Below are 13,091 nucleotides of genomic sequence, written 5' to 3'. Positions count from 1 at the left end.
GTGGAACTGCTAGACTATATATATGGTAATTCTACATTTAATTTTTGGAAGGTTCAAGGATTTAAATTCTCCACATCCTTGGTAATACTTTTTTTTTTTTGCTCCATTTTGTTTTTGTTTAAGTCATTTTAGTGGGTGTAAAGTGTTATATCACTGATTTTGCCTGCATTTCCATAGTGACTACTCACATTGAACATCTATAAGTTTACTGGCCATTTGTATGTCTTCTTTACAGAATTGTTCATTCAGGTCCTTTGCTCATCTTTTAATTAGGTCATTCAGTTTTTTGTTGTTGAGTTTTAAGAAGCCTTTATAGGTGCTGGCAAATGGCATGGTGGTTAAGGTACTGAGAAAGTCGCAAATCAATCCCTTCTCCTCCAATTCTACCTCCTTTTGGATTTTGAGCACACACATTCCCATACTTGGCATGTTTTACAAGCCACTGGGTCCGGGACTCAAACCATGAGATCAGCCACATAGGATCTGGTTGCCTTAACCACTGGGCCATGGACCCAGCATAATTTTAATATGTGGTATAAGCCATACCTGTATTTCAGTCACACCTAAACATCTTATTCCTTATATCTTTTCAATTTAACTTTTGAGATCCATTACTTACTTTCTGCGTAGACCTTTTGGTCGAGCACCTTTAATCTACTGATACCTTTGTTCCTCTACATTAGGTATCACTATTTTGTCACTCCTATCTACTACAATCTAACTTCTGTGTCTACTAAAACAATTCTAATCAATGTCTCCAATGACAATGACCTTTTTTTTTGGGGGGGGTAGTTTTTGCTATTGGGCATGTGTGCGCATTGGAGAGAGAGAGACAAACAGAAAGTGAGAAATCACCCCCTGGGGGGGATGGCTACGCCACAATCCCTTCTCTATTCCCCTCCTAGGACCTTGGGCACACATGCATGTATGCATCTGGCCTGAGTCTAAAACCACCAGGTCTGGGACTCAAACCACAGTCGGCCATGTGGGAGTCCTGCAATGTAACCCTGTATCATCTGCTGGTCTCTCCAAAGACTTACCTGAAACACTTTCAGTACTTAATTTCATTTGATCTTTCCATGACATAAGATACATCTGACATTTTGCTGCCTTTAAACTTTCTACTCCTTTGCTACATTTGACAGCACAAATTTTTCTTTGTTTTCTACTTATTTCTCTTTCCTATACTAGATACAATCGAGTTGCCCATCACTTAGACACTGGCATTCCCCACAATTAACTTCACATTTCTCTTCTAATTCAATTTGGGAAATTTTATTCTCTCATGGTTTTGTTGTTGTTGTCTTAATAATTTAATTTTATTTATTATTATTTTAACTTGCTATAGGGCATATGTGCACACCAGAAAGAAACAGAGAGAAAGAAAAGTGAGTAAGCAAGTTGCGAGGTCTGGGACTAGAAATGCAGTAAGCCATGTGAGAGTTCAATGCTTTAACCACCATGCCATTTGCTGGCCCCTCTCTCGTGGTTTTAACTATAACCACTGTGTAACAAAACATAAATCTTTATCTCTAGTTCTGCCTGAACTCTTTCTTGAATTCCAGACTCCTATTTCCAAATGACTCCTTAACATCTACACCTAGATGTCTAAAAGGCATCATAATCCAGTACTTTCAAAAGTGAACTCATTGGGATCAGCAATTAGCGTAATGGCTATGTCGCTGGACTCCCACGTAGTCGACCGTGGTTCAAGTCCTGGACACGGTGGCTTAATCTCACGCCGGGCGCGTGTGCGTGCGTGCCCAAGATCCCGAGAGGAGAATGGAGAAGGGATTGAGGCGTGGCCATCCCCCCGGGGGGTGATTTCTCGCTTTCTATCTCTCTGTCTCTCTCTGTCTGTCTGGTGAGCACACACGCCCTATAGCAAAAAAAAAAAAAAAAAAAAACCTCTCCAAAAAAAAAAAGTGAACTCATTAAATGCACATTATATACTTCTAACGTCTGCAGTCTCACTCATTGACAATGTTACTCAATCTCCAAGCCAGAATCCTGGAAGTCATTCTCAACCTACTTTCACTCACCACCTCTCAAAGGAACTGCTGCAGAAAGCCCTCACTGGTCTCAGTGAGAAGCAAAAGTAGTTGAATAGAAAATACACTGGTGGTATAGATTCTCTGGGATAATAATTTGATCCTTCAAAAGCTCCTCATTACAGGTAAAATGTCAGTTTATGTAAATAGCCTCATATTCTCAATTCCTGATTTGCTACTCCTGTCCAATGGTACATACCTACCTACACTTTCAAGCACACATAGTATTTCATAATTATATGCCTTTGTACCTTTTGTTCTGCTGTGATTCCCCCGAACTGTAGATTCTTCAAAATACTGCTTAGGTGTCACTTTCTTTGTGAAGCATTTTTATCATTATACCCACTGTCCTTACACCACTCCACACCAATTAATCCACCCTTCTCTCTGTACTTTAATAAATTTTATAACTATTTAGTTATATGTATACACACACACACACACATACACACACCCCATATAACTCCTTTACAGATACAACATTCCCAGATAAAATTATTTCAAAGTGATTTCAAAGTATTCACCAAGCAATGTGATACAAGTGTAAATTTCATACACATCAATGCTTACATGCCAGCATTCCCAAACTAATAACCATCCAGTGCCCATATTTCAATGAGGCTTTGCTGCCTTCTATTGTTCAAAGTGAATCTGGAAATTCTTAAGTATCTGAAGATCTTAAAATTTTCAGTTATATTATTTTCCCCAAGGGAGACTAAATAATTATCAAGCTAATGAGTTAGATAAGTTATAGGCAACTGAATTAATATACTATTGACCTTTATTCAGTATTAACTGTGTTCCTGATACCATGCTTTACATGCATTATCTTTCACATAGTGGTTGTCAACTCATAACCTGTAGAATGAGGCCGCATGTGTACTTCGTTTGATCCACATGAGTCGACTTTAGTTATATTTTCCAAAAATAGACTATTTTATCAAATTTCCAGACTCCCTATCAAATCAAAGTTTTCCATTTTAAAATGTATACTGTTGGGACCAATAGACGGCGTAGTAGTTACATTACTGGACTCCAGTGGAGTCGACCATGGTCCAAGCCTCACTCTGGGCACGTGTGCATGAGCACCCAAAATCCCAAGAGGAGAATGGAGGAGAAGGGGTTGCAGGGTGGCTATCCTCCCTGGAGGGGAATTTCTCGCTTTCTGTCTCTCAGTCTCTCCAGCAAGCATACGTGTCCTATAGCAAAAATCACTCTCAAAAAAAAAAAGTATACTGTTATCTGCTTTTTATTTCCACATTTTTTGCCTTATCTTTTTAATTTTAATCTATCATTATTTCTGTTTTATATAACACATGTCTCATATAAGACAATAAATATGTATTTCCTCTAAACTTTTTTTTTTTTTTTGGAGAGGTTTTTGTTATAGAGCACGTGCTCTCGCCAGAAAGACAGAGAGAAACAGAGACAGAAAGCAAGAAATCACTGTCCCAGCCCCCACCCAGGGGTGGCCACACTGCAATCCCTTCTCCATTTTTCTCTTGTGATCTTGAGCATGCACACACACATGCCTGGTGTGAGTTTAAGCCACTGGGTCCAGGACTCAAACTGTGGTTAACTACATGGGAGTTTAGCAACATAGCCATTACACTAACTCCTGGTCCCATCCTCTCCACATTTTTTAAAGAATTATTTAACTTTATTTATAATTATTATTATTATTATTATTACTTCAAATTTGCTACAGGGCACATGCACTCACCAGAGGCAGAAAGAGAGTGCGAGAGAGTACACAGAGAGAGAAGTGAGAAAGCAAGCCAGGTCCAGGACTCAAACTACAAGTCAGTCAGGTAGGAGCCCAACACCTTAACCACAAAGCCACCTGCTCACCCCTCTCTAGATGTTTTTTATCTTTGATGTCCCATGATTTTGCAATGATATGGAAGAGGTGGTTTTGTTTTATTTATTTATTTTTCTGTTGAAGGTTCAGAGTACATCTTTACTCTGAAGACTCAATTTTTCATCAACCTTGGAAAACTCAACCAACTATTAGGTCTCAGAACAGTGCCTTTTTCCTTTCTAGTCTCTCCTTTGGGAACTCATTCAATGTCTACTGGCCCTTCTGACTGTATCTTCTATATTTTAAAATTCCTTTTATATTTTACAAATTTCCATGCCACATTTAAGGTAATAAATTGCCCACTTCACTAACTTTCTCTTTGGGTATATTTTATCTGTTATCTAAACCATCCTTTGGATGTTTATTATTATTATTATTTTTATTACTAAATAGCACATGTGCTTCCCAGAGAGACACAGAGAGAGAGAGAGAGAAACCATGGACCTTCTTCACTTCTCCAACCTGTCGGGATTTGGGGCATGCATGCACATACACCTGGTTTTGACTTGTTTGGTTTTTTTTTTTTTCAAGCTTCTGGGGCCAGGACACACAGTGCCATAGACCATGTGAGACCCAGCTCATTATGCACTGTAATTAACAGGTATGCTATGGACCGGCCCAATTCATGGATTTTTCATTTTAGAAACTGTATTTTTCACTTATACATATTTGATTTCTTTTTCAATTTATTCATTTTCAAAATATATTGTTCTTTAGTATTTGAGCCCCTCTATTACATCTCAAATCATTTCAATTGCATATTCAATTTTTAAAATTATTTATTTATTTACTTACTTACTTTTAGAAAGCTTTTGCCATAGGGCTCATGTGCTCTCCAGAAAGACAGAGAGAGAGAGTGGGAATTCGCCTCTCAAAGAGGATGGCCACACCGTAATCCCTTCTCCTCCATTCTCCTCTTGAGATTTTGGGCACACATGCACATGCACCTGGTATATTTTAAGCTGCCAGGTCTGGGACTCAAACCATGGTCAGTCATATGTGAGCCCAGCACCTTAACCACTACACCATCTACTGGCCCCTATATTCAATTTATAACCTCTTTTATATTATTACTCCAGCATTTCAGTATCTTGAAGGTTGATATCCAGGTCTTTATTGTGCCCTTCTGATTTATCCTATGGTATCTATGCCTTCTACCTGTTACTCTAATCTCATAAAACTGGGCTTTAGGGTGGCTGTCCAGAGGGGCTTTATATTTCTAGAGAAGATCCAGGGTATCAGCATCCTGATTTCACGTTCATATGAATTTCTCACCTTAGGCATTACACTACTAATTTAACCCAAAATAGACTGTGTCCAGATAAGCTTAACATCTAAGTAAAAGTTATATTAACCACTGTGTGGGCTAAAACATACACAAAATAGCTATAACTAATATGGTAGAAATATACCTTTTCAGCTGAAGAACCTGTCAGGACAAAAGTTGAAAACACTGGAAGTGGGTATTTGGCTTGAGGGTCCCAGCATTCAATAGTGGCTCCCATAGGAAGGCAGAAGAGAGGTACAGACTCCGAGAGTGGGAACGACTCGTAATCCTCTTCTGGGTACCTGAAAATTAAGCCTTTTGGAGAAAGGAGACAATGATAAATCTTTTAAAAATAATTACTTTTTCATAAAATATGTATGAAACATATTAATAGGCTAGTCTAATACCAAATTTCATGGAAATACTAATGTGAAATTTCAAAATAATTTGTCTCTTGCTATAAGAGGAATTAAAATAAATGAGTAAATTTATCCTTTATGTTTTACTCATGGACTTTATAGTTAATTATAACACAAATGTGCTAAATATCCTAGTAAAGACTAACAAACGAATCTCGATCACCAATATTAATGTATTTTCTTCTACATAGGCCAATAACTTACAGAGAAAGGTTAAAAAAAAAAAAAGATACAGAGAAAGAAATTCACCAACTATTTCAGTCAGTCTTCTGTAAAAAAACCTGAAGGAATGGACAATTGTTATGAAATAAAACTAAGACAACAGAAATTGTCAGAGCCCCCTAAAGCCACCTTGAAAGAGACCAAGCCAGTATAAACGGCATAAACATGAGCAGTAAAGGAGAGACCAACAGCTGAGACTAAACAGAGAGTCCACGAGACCTGGGAGTGAGCGGCCGGGGCACTGAACTATACCAAAGGCCCTCAAAGTAAAGCAGCATGTGGCACAGTAAATCAGCCTCTAATGCCACCAATACACAAACCACCCCCAAGTTTAAAAACCAAAAAATAGGTAGCAGTATTTTGGGTCCAAAAGCAGTCTCTAAACTCAATTCTAAAATAACCGCCTCATCTCATACCAAATACATGAATAGCTTTGCAAAGTTTCTTTTTTTTTTTAAGAGAGATTTTTGCTATTGGGCATGAGGGCTTGCCAAAGAGACAGAGACAGAGAGGCAAAAGTGAGAAATCACCCGCCATGGGGGATTGTCATGCTGCAATCTCTTCTCCTCCATTCTCCTCTCAGGATTTTGAGCAAGAACACACACACACATCGGCTGAGTATTAAGCAGCTAGGTCTAGGACTCGAACTGCAGTCGACTACATGGGAGTCCAGCAATGTTACCATTACGCCATCTGCTGACCCCAAGTTTCTTTTTCTTCTATTTTTTTAATTGATACCTTCTCTCAACAAAATAAAAAAATAAGGAAATCAAATATAACCAACACATTTTTAACAATTTAAACAGTATCCCTGTTGCCTTTCTCTTTAAAGTATAAATTAAATGTTTGATTTATTTCTATAGAGGTTTTATCAGGACAATCAAGACTTTTCAAAAATAGATTTCCCTGGGACCAGCAGTTAGCGTAATGGCTATGTCGCTGAATTTCCATGTAGCTGACTGTGGTTTGAGTCCCGGATCCGGTGGCTTAAATTCATGCCGGGTGCCTATGTGTGCGTGCCCAAGATCCAGAGAGGAGAATGGAGGAGAAGGGATTGCGGCGTGGCCATCCCCCCTGGGGGGTGATTTCTCCGCTTTCTATCTCTCTGTCTCTCTTTGTCTTCCTGGCGAGCGCATGCGCCCTATAGAAAAATCTCTCCAGAAAAAAAGATTTCCCTGACTTCCCTGCAGTAAGACTTTATGTCAAAAATTGTGTATAATCAAAAATAATTGGCACTGCTTCTTTTCACAAAGAAGTATTCCAGTATCTCTTCTACTTGCAACTGGCGCATACCTGTATTTTCAGCTTTTATCCCACCATACCACGGGACGAAAAGGTCACACCTAAATCTTTACAGCCCTCGACACTTTACTGAGTAGTAGGAATGTGGCAACAGATTTCTCAAACACTTCACAGCAGAAAAGTTTCTCAGGCCCTCCTCTCCTCCACATAGCTGATTCTTTGCAGCAAAGGGAAAAGGAAGCAAGTCCACCTTTCATGGCAAGTAACAAGTGGTTTCAAATCAGACACAGAAATAAGAGAAAGAAATAAAAGTAAAGGAAGGAAATAAAGACACAGTTTGGCACCTTTCTGACTGCAAAAACAAAAGGTCAGAGAATAAATGGTTTTCCATTAAATTATTAAATCCATCAGTGTAGACAAGTGTTTGCATGTTTATTCCATTTATGCTTGCTTTGAAGAAAAGTTCAAATGTACTTAATAGCACGTGTGTGTGTGTGGGGGGGGATTAATATATCTTTTAGTAGATAATGTTTTTAAGAAAACATATGCCTTGGGGCCAGCAGGAGGTGTGGTGGTTAAAGATGCTGGATTCCCACATGGCCAAATGTGGTTTGAGTCCCAACCTGGAGGCTTGTTTCTTTGCTTTCCCTTTCTCTCTCTGTCTCTCTCTGGTCAAATTAAAAAATAATAACAAATTGAATTAAATAAGTAAATGAATAATTCTTTAAAAGAAGAAAGAAAACATATGCCTTTACATGCTAAAATCAAGAAAATATCATTTCATGAACAAACTACTTCCACAAACTACATACGAGAGCATACATTGTCTCTTCTAATGAAATGTTAATAACTATATTGCACCAATAACTATAGTAATAGAAAAAAATTATATTTTACTTACCAGCTTTATATGCTATTGCATTTGAAGCAGGTACAGACTTCTTATAACACAGAAATACACTGGAACCCCACTGTAATATATCATTTAAAAAAAAAAAAGACAAAAAAGTGAAAAGAAATTATATCTAAAATGTTGTCTACAGATTCTGAATATTTATTTAAGAGAGGCTACGCAAAATGTGTTTATCTAGCAGACTACATAGTATACAATACAACGCATGAGGTTGAAAACACTAAAATAAGAGAGAAAGGCAACAGTGCTAAAAATTTAACTGATGTGAAAGCAGTTTCAAAAAGCTTAGAATTCTGTAATCACCCAGAGATTGCCTCTGCAGAGACTGCACCATGTGGAGTAATGAAGCCCAAACTGAGGAAACCGAGGGACGCTGAGGGATTATGGAGTCACCACTTCAGAAGCAAGCCTATCATCTTCATTAATAGTTACGGGTGCATTTGTCATCTTTGTCTCTACAACATTAAGCTAACATTAGTTGACCTGAAGACACTTTTATTTTCTTTTCTTTTGGAGAGGTTTTTGCTATAGGGCGCATGTGCTCGCTAGACAGAGAGAGACAGAGAGACAGAAAGTGGGAAATTGCTCCCCTCCCCCCGGGGGGAATAGCCATGCCGCAATCCCTTCTCCTCCATTCTTTTCTTGGGCACGCACGCACGCACATGAGCCCAGCGTGAGTCTAAGCCACCGGGTCCAGGATGCAAACCGCAGTCGACTACATGGGAGTCCAGTGACACAGCCATTACGCCATCTGCTGGTCCCACTTTTCAAAATAAATCTGACCCATAGCAAATGTTAACCTTATAAAACTATAAATAGAATATATATGTTCTATATGTTCAACTTTCTTCTTCTACAGAGCCCTTTTGAAAAGTATGCAAAAATTATAATATTTAAAATAAATGAATGTCAGGAGAGCCCCTATCCATCCTTCCTACAGTTGTCTTTAAAGACACCACTGAGGGACCAGCAGATGGCATAATGGTTATGTGGCTGGACTCCCATGTAGTCGACCACAGTTCAAGTCCTGGACCAGCGGCTTATACTCACATCAGGTATGTGTGCATGTGTGCCGGAAATCCCAAAAGGAGAATGAAAGAGAAGGGACTGCGGTGCGGTCATCCCCCTCGGGGGTGATTTCTTGCTTTCTGTCTCTGTCTCTCTCTGTCTCTCCAGCAAGTACATGCTCCCTATAACAAAAATCTTTCTAAAAAAAAAATAATAATAAAGACAGCACTGAAACCTAAAAGCTAATTAAAACCTCTACATCAGTGTAATACCAGCAAATTAGACTTTACCAAAAATGAAAAAATTTTAAACATAAATAAAAATTCTTGAAGTAATCTTTTTTCAAGATAAAATTATTCCAAATCCTAAGAATCTTAAAAATTAACAATCATAGCAATTAGAGAGCTAAACATAAAACAAGAATCACGAAAATATGAGAGTAAATTATATACTCAATCATAAATAAGAGTACAAAAATTACCCCTTTTGGTGTGTTCTTATGAAACAGAAAATAAAACAACTTCATTCTTACCATTCCACAATTTAAGTTCTTGTCAACTTTGCAGAAGGTATGAGGAGGGGTTTCTCCTTTACTGGTTACAATAACACAGATATCAGTTACAGCCAAGGAATTCTGGGGTCGAATGAGAGGAGCTCTTCGATAAGTGATAAAGATTCTCTGTGAAGTAGTTGAACTATTGTTGACATTGGCACAGCGACCATACGGAGTGGCCTGGATCACTTCACATCCTGGTATAAGTCGTTCTTTCCCTTCATATAAAACTCTGCATGGCAGGTAGAAAAGTAACAGATAAATAGATGTAGACATACAAAAGTTCATACAGACTTTTCAAAAAAAGTAACAGATAAATAGATGTAGACATACAAAAACACATATAGACTTTTCAAAAAAAAATTTTTTAGAGAGAAATTTTTGCTATAGGGTGCATGCACTCACCAGAGAGAGAGAGAGAGAGAGTGAGTCAGAGAGACAGCGAGAAATCACCCCCTGGAGGGGATGGCTACACCACAATTACTCCTCCTCCATTCTCCTCTTGGGATTTTGGGCATGAATGCACACACTCCCAGTGTGAGTTTTAAGCTGTCTGGCCAGGGACTTGAACCTCAGTTAACTACATAGAAGTCCAGTGACAAAACCATTATGCCATCTAATGGTCCCAATTACTACTGATTTTTATTGAAACCAAAAAGTATTAAAAAAAAATTAGTCCCGGGAACCAGCAGTTAGCGTAATGGCTATGTCACTGGACTCCCATGTAGTCAACTGTGGTTCGCATCCTGGACCCAGTGGCTTAAAACTCACGCTGGGCGTGTGTGTGTGCGTGCCCAAGATCCGGAGAGGAGAATGTGGAGGAGAAGGGATTGCGATGTGACCATCCCCTCTGGGGGGTGATTTCTTGCTTTCTGTCTCTATGTCTCTTTCTCTGTCTGTCTGGCGAGCGCATACGCCCTATAGCGAAAACCTTTCCAAAAAAAAAAAACCATTAGTTTCTCCTACTGTATTCCAAATCTTTTCTTCTTAGTTGTCAGAGGGCACATGTCCTTGCCAGAGAGACAGATCAAAGACACAGATAAAGCACCCTCCAATGAGATGTGGTCATAGCACAATCTCTTTTCCTCCATTTCTCCATTCCATAGAGATCTGAGGTACACACACTGTGCTCGGTGTGTTTTGCAAGCCACCAGGATGGAGATTTGAGCAGTGGCTGGCCATGTGAGATTCAGCTCCCTTAACCACTAGGCTACAGGACTGGCCCTTGTTTTGCAATCTTTTACTTTTTTTCTTAAATTTGTCAGAGGGTACATGCACTTCTCAGAAAGAGACAGTGAGATAGGGAAAGCAAGACAGCACAGCCCCCATCCTTGATAAATGGTCATGCCACACAATCCTTTTCTTCATCTCTCCCTTCTGGGATTTAGGGCATGCGTGTACACATGCCTGGCATGTTTTTCAAAGTACTGACTGTGGAACTTGAACCATATGGTGGGACATGTGAGATTCAGTTCACTTAAGCACCAAGCCATAAGATAGCCCTCCCAAGTCTTAATTACAAACCCAAATTAAAATTACTCTGGAAACTATGTATCTCTGAACTATTTTTCAGAAGCCAGGATTTTAAAAGTATAAATAGGATTAAACAATATGATTTTTTATTGCTTACGATAAGGAGCATAAGAAAAAAGAAAGGGGTAACACCACAAATATCTTCAGGTCGGTTCCTAGATGTCTCATCAAGCCTTCAGATGTTTTTACAAAAATCTGTTTGGCAGGGGCCAGCAGATGGCATAATGGTTACATCGCTGGATGCCCACATAGTCAACTGTAGTTCGAGTCCTAGATCTAGTAGCTTAAAACTGATGCCGGGTGCATGTGCGTGTATGCCCAAAATCCCAAAAGGAGAATGGAGAAGGGACTATGGTGTGGCCATCTCTCCTTGGGGGGTGATTTCTTGCTTTCTGTCTCTCTCTCCAACCAGATTTTGTGCTTGTACAAAAATCCCTCTTAAAAAAAAATTATTTGACATGCCTATCAAATTTTTATCTTCAAGAATCCTTTGACCATGGGGCCAGCAGGTAGCATGGTGGCTAAAGAACTGGACTCCTACATGGCCACCTGTAGCTTGAATCCTGCACCTATAGGCTTGAAAATCATGTCAGGTACATGTGTGTGCTTACCCAAAAGCCCAAGAAGAGAATGAGAAGAAGAGATTGTGGCATGGCCAACCCCCTCGGGAGGTAACTTCTCACTTTCTCTCTCTCTCTGTGTCTCTGGCATGCACTGTATAGCACAAATTTCTCTCTTAAAACAAATAAAAAGAATCCTTTGACTGAAAACTACAGAACGTTGTTTAACAAAATTAAAAAAAAGCTAAATAAATGAAAAGACATGTATTGTTCATGAATACATAGAAGAAATGGAAATATTCCTCAAACAGACGTACAAAATCAAAACAGTTCCTCTCTGAAGAAAAATAAATGTGGGAAAGGAAAGTCTTTCCAATAACCGGTACTGCTACAACTAGGTATCTACATTCAAAGGCATGAAGTTGGACTCCTTTCTTACACTATACACCAAAAATCTCAAAACAATTAAACTGGATCAACAATTAAATGTAGGAACTAAAACTATAGGGCCAGTCAGTGGCATAGTAGTGGAGGCAGCTGGCTTACTCTGCACTCTGAGTCCTGGACTTGGTGGCTTCAAAGGCACACTGGGCACATGAGTGTGCATACCCCAAATCCTGAGAGGATGGGGAAGGGACTATGGCATGGCCATCCCTCCTGGGAGGTACTTTCTCACTTTTCCCTTTCTCTCTCCCTGGCAGGCATGCATGCACTACAGCAAAATTACAAAACAAAACAGAACAAAAACAAACAAAAAAAACCCCACAAAACTAAACCTATAAAACTCTTATGAAAAAATAGTAATAAATCTTTGTGACCTTCAGTTAGAAAAGCCTTCTTAGATGTGATACCAAAATCATGAGGGGCAAAAGAAAAAATAAACTGAATTTCATCAAAATTAAGGACTTGGGGCCAGCCCACATGTGGTAGTTGAAGCCACTGAATCACACATGGACAGCTGCAAGGTTTGAGACCCAGACTCAGCAGCTTGAGAAACGGGTGCTGTGCAAGTGTGCCCAAAATCCAAACAGGACGGAGAGATGGAGGAAAAGACTGTGGCATGTACATAACCCTCTAAGAAGTGCTTCTTCCTTTTCCTCTTCTCTCTATCTCTCTAGCGAGAGCACAAACCCTCTGGCAATTAGAAAAAAAAAAAAATTAACAACTCCTAAACCAGCCCAACCAAGAAAAAAATAGAAGTCTCAAATAAAATCAAAAGTGAAAGAAGAAAAATTACAATCAATGACAAAGAAATAAAAAGCAAACAAGGCTGAACACAAAGAAGCTCTAACTGTAGATGATGAGGTTCTGTACATTAAAAACTCCAAAGCAGCCACAAGAAAGCTATTAGAGCCAACAAACAAATTCAGCAAAGTTGGAAGGTACAAGATAAACACAAAAATCAGCTGTGTTTCAATTCACTATCAATGAACAATTCAAAAACAGAACACCTTGGTACATA

At 39.0% G+C, this 13,091-nt stretch overlaps 1 protein-coding gene across 2 annotated transcripts in view; it reads right to left on the bottom strand.

The window, feature by feature from the left end:
* The window catches only part of DENND4C (DENN domain containing 4C), a 110,765-nt gene that overhangs the window by 84,654 nt on the left and 13,020 nt on the right, over positions 1 to 13,091 (bottom strand). For both annotated transcript variants that reach the window (XM_006140319.3, XM_006140320.3), the window contains exons 3-5: positions 9,516 to 9,768; positions 7,964 to 8,033; positions 5,325 to 5,494 (exon numbers count right to left, since the gene is read on the bottom strand). In XM_006140319.3, the coding sequence (XP_006140381.1) occupies positions 5,325 to 5,494; positions 7,964 to 8,033; positions 9,516 to 9,768 (493 nt within the window). The remainder of the gene's footprint in view (positions 1 to 5,324; positions 5,495 to 7,963; positions 8,034 to 9,515; positions 9,769 to 13,091) is intronic.

The sequence above is a fragment of the Tupaia chinensis genome, unplaced genomic scaffold (assembly GCF_000334495.1).
Source record: "Tupaia chinensis unplaced genomic scaffold, TupChi_1.0 Scaffold000029_1, whole genome shotgun sequence".
In the NCBI taxonomy this organism is placed as follows: domain Eukaryota; kingdom Metazoa; phylum Chordata; class Mammalia; order Scandentia; family Tupaiidae; genus Tupaia; species Tupaia belangeri.
The sequence above is the reverse complement of the archived record's forward strand: the minus strand, read 5'-3'. Positions and strand labels throughout refer to the sequence as shown.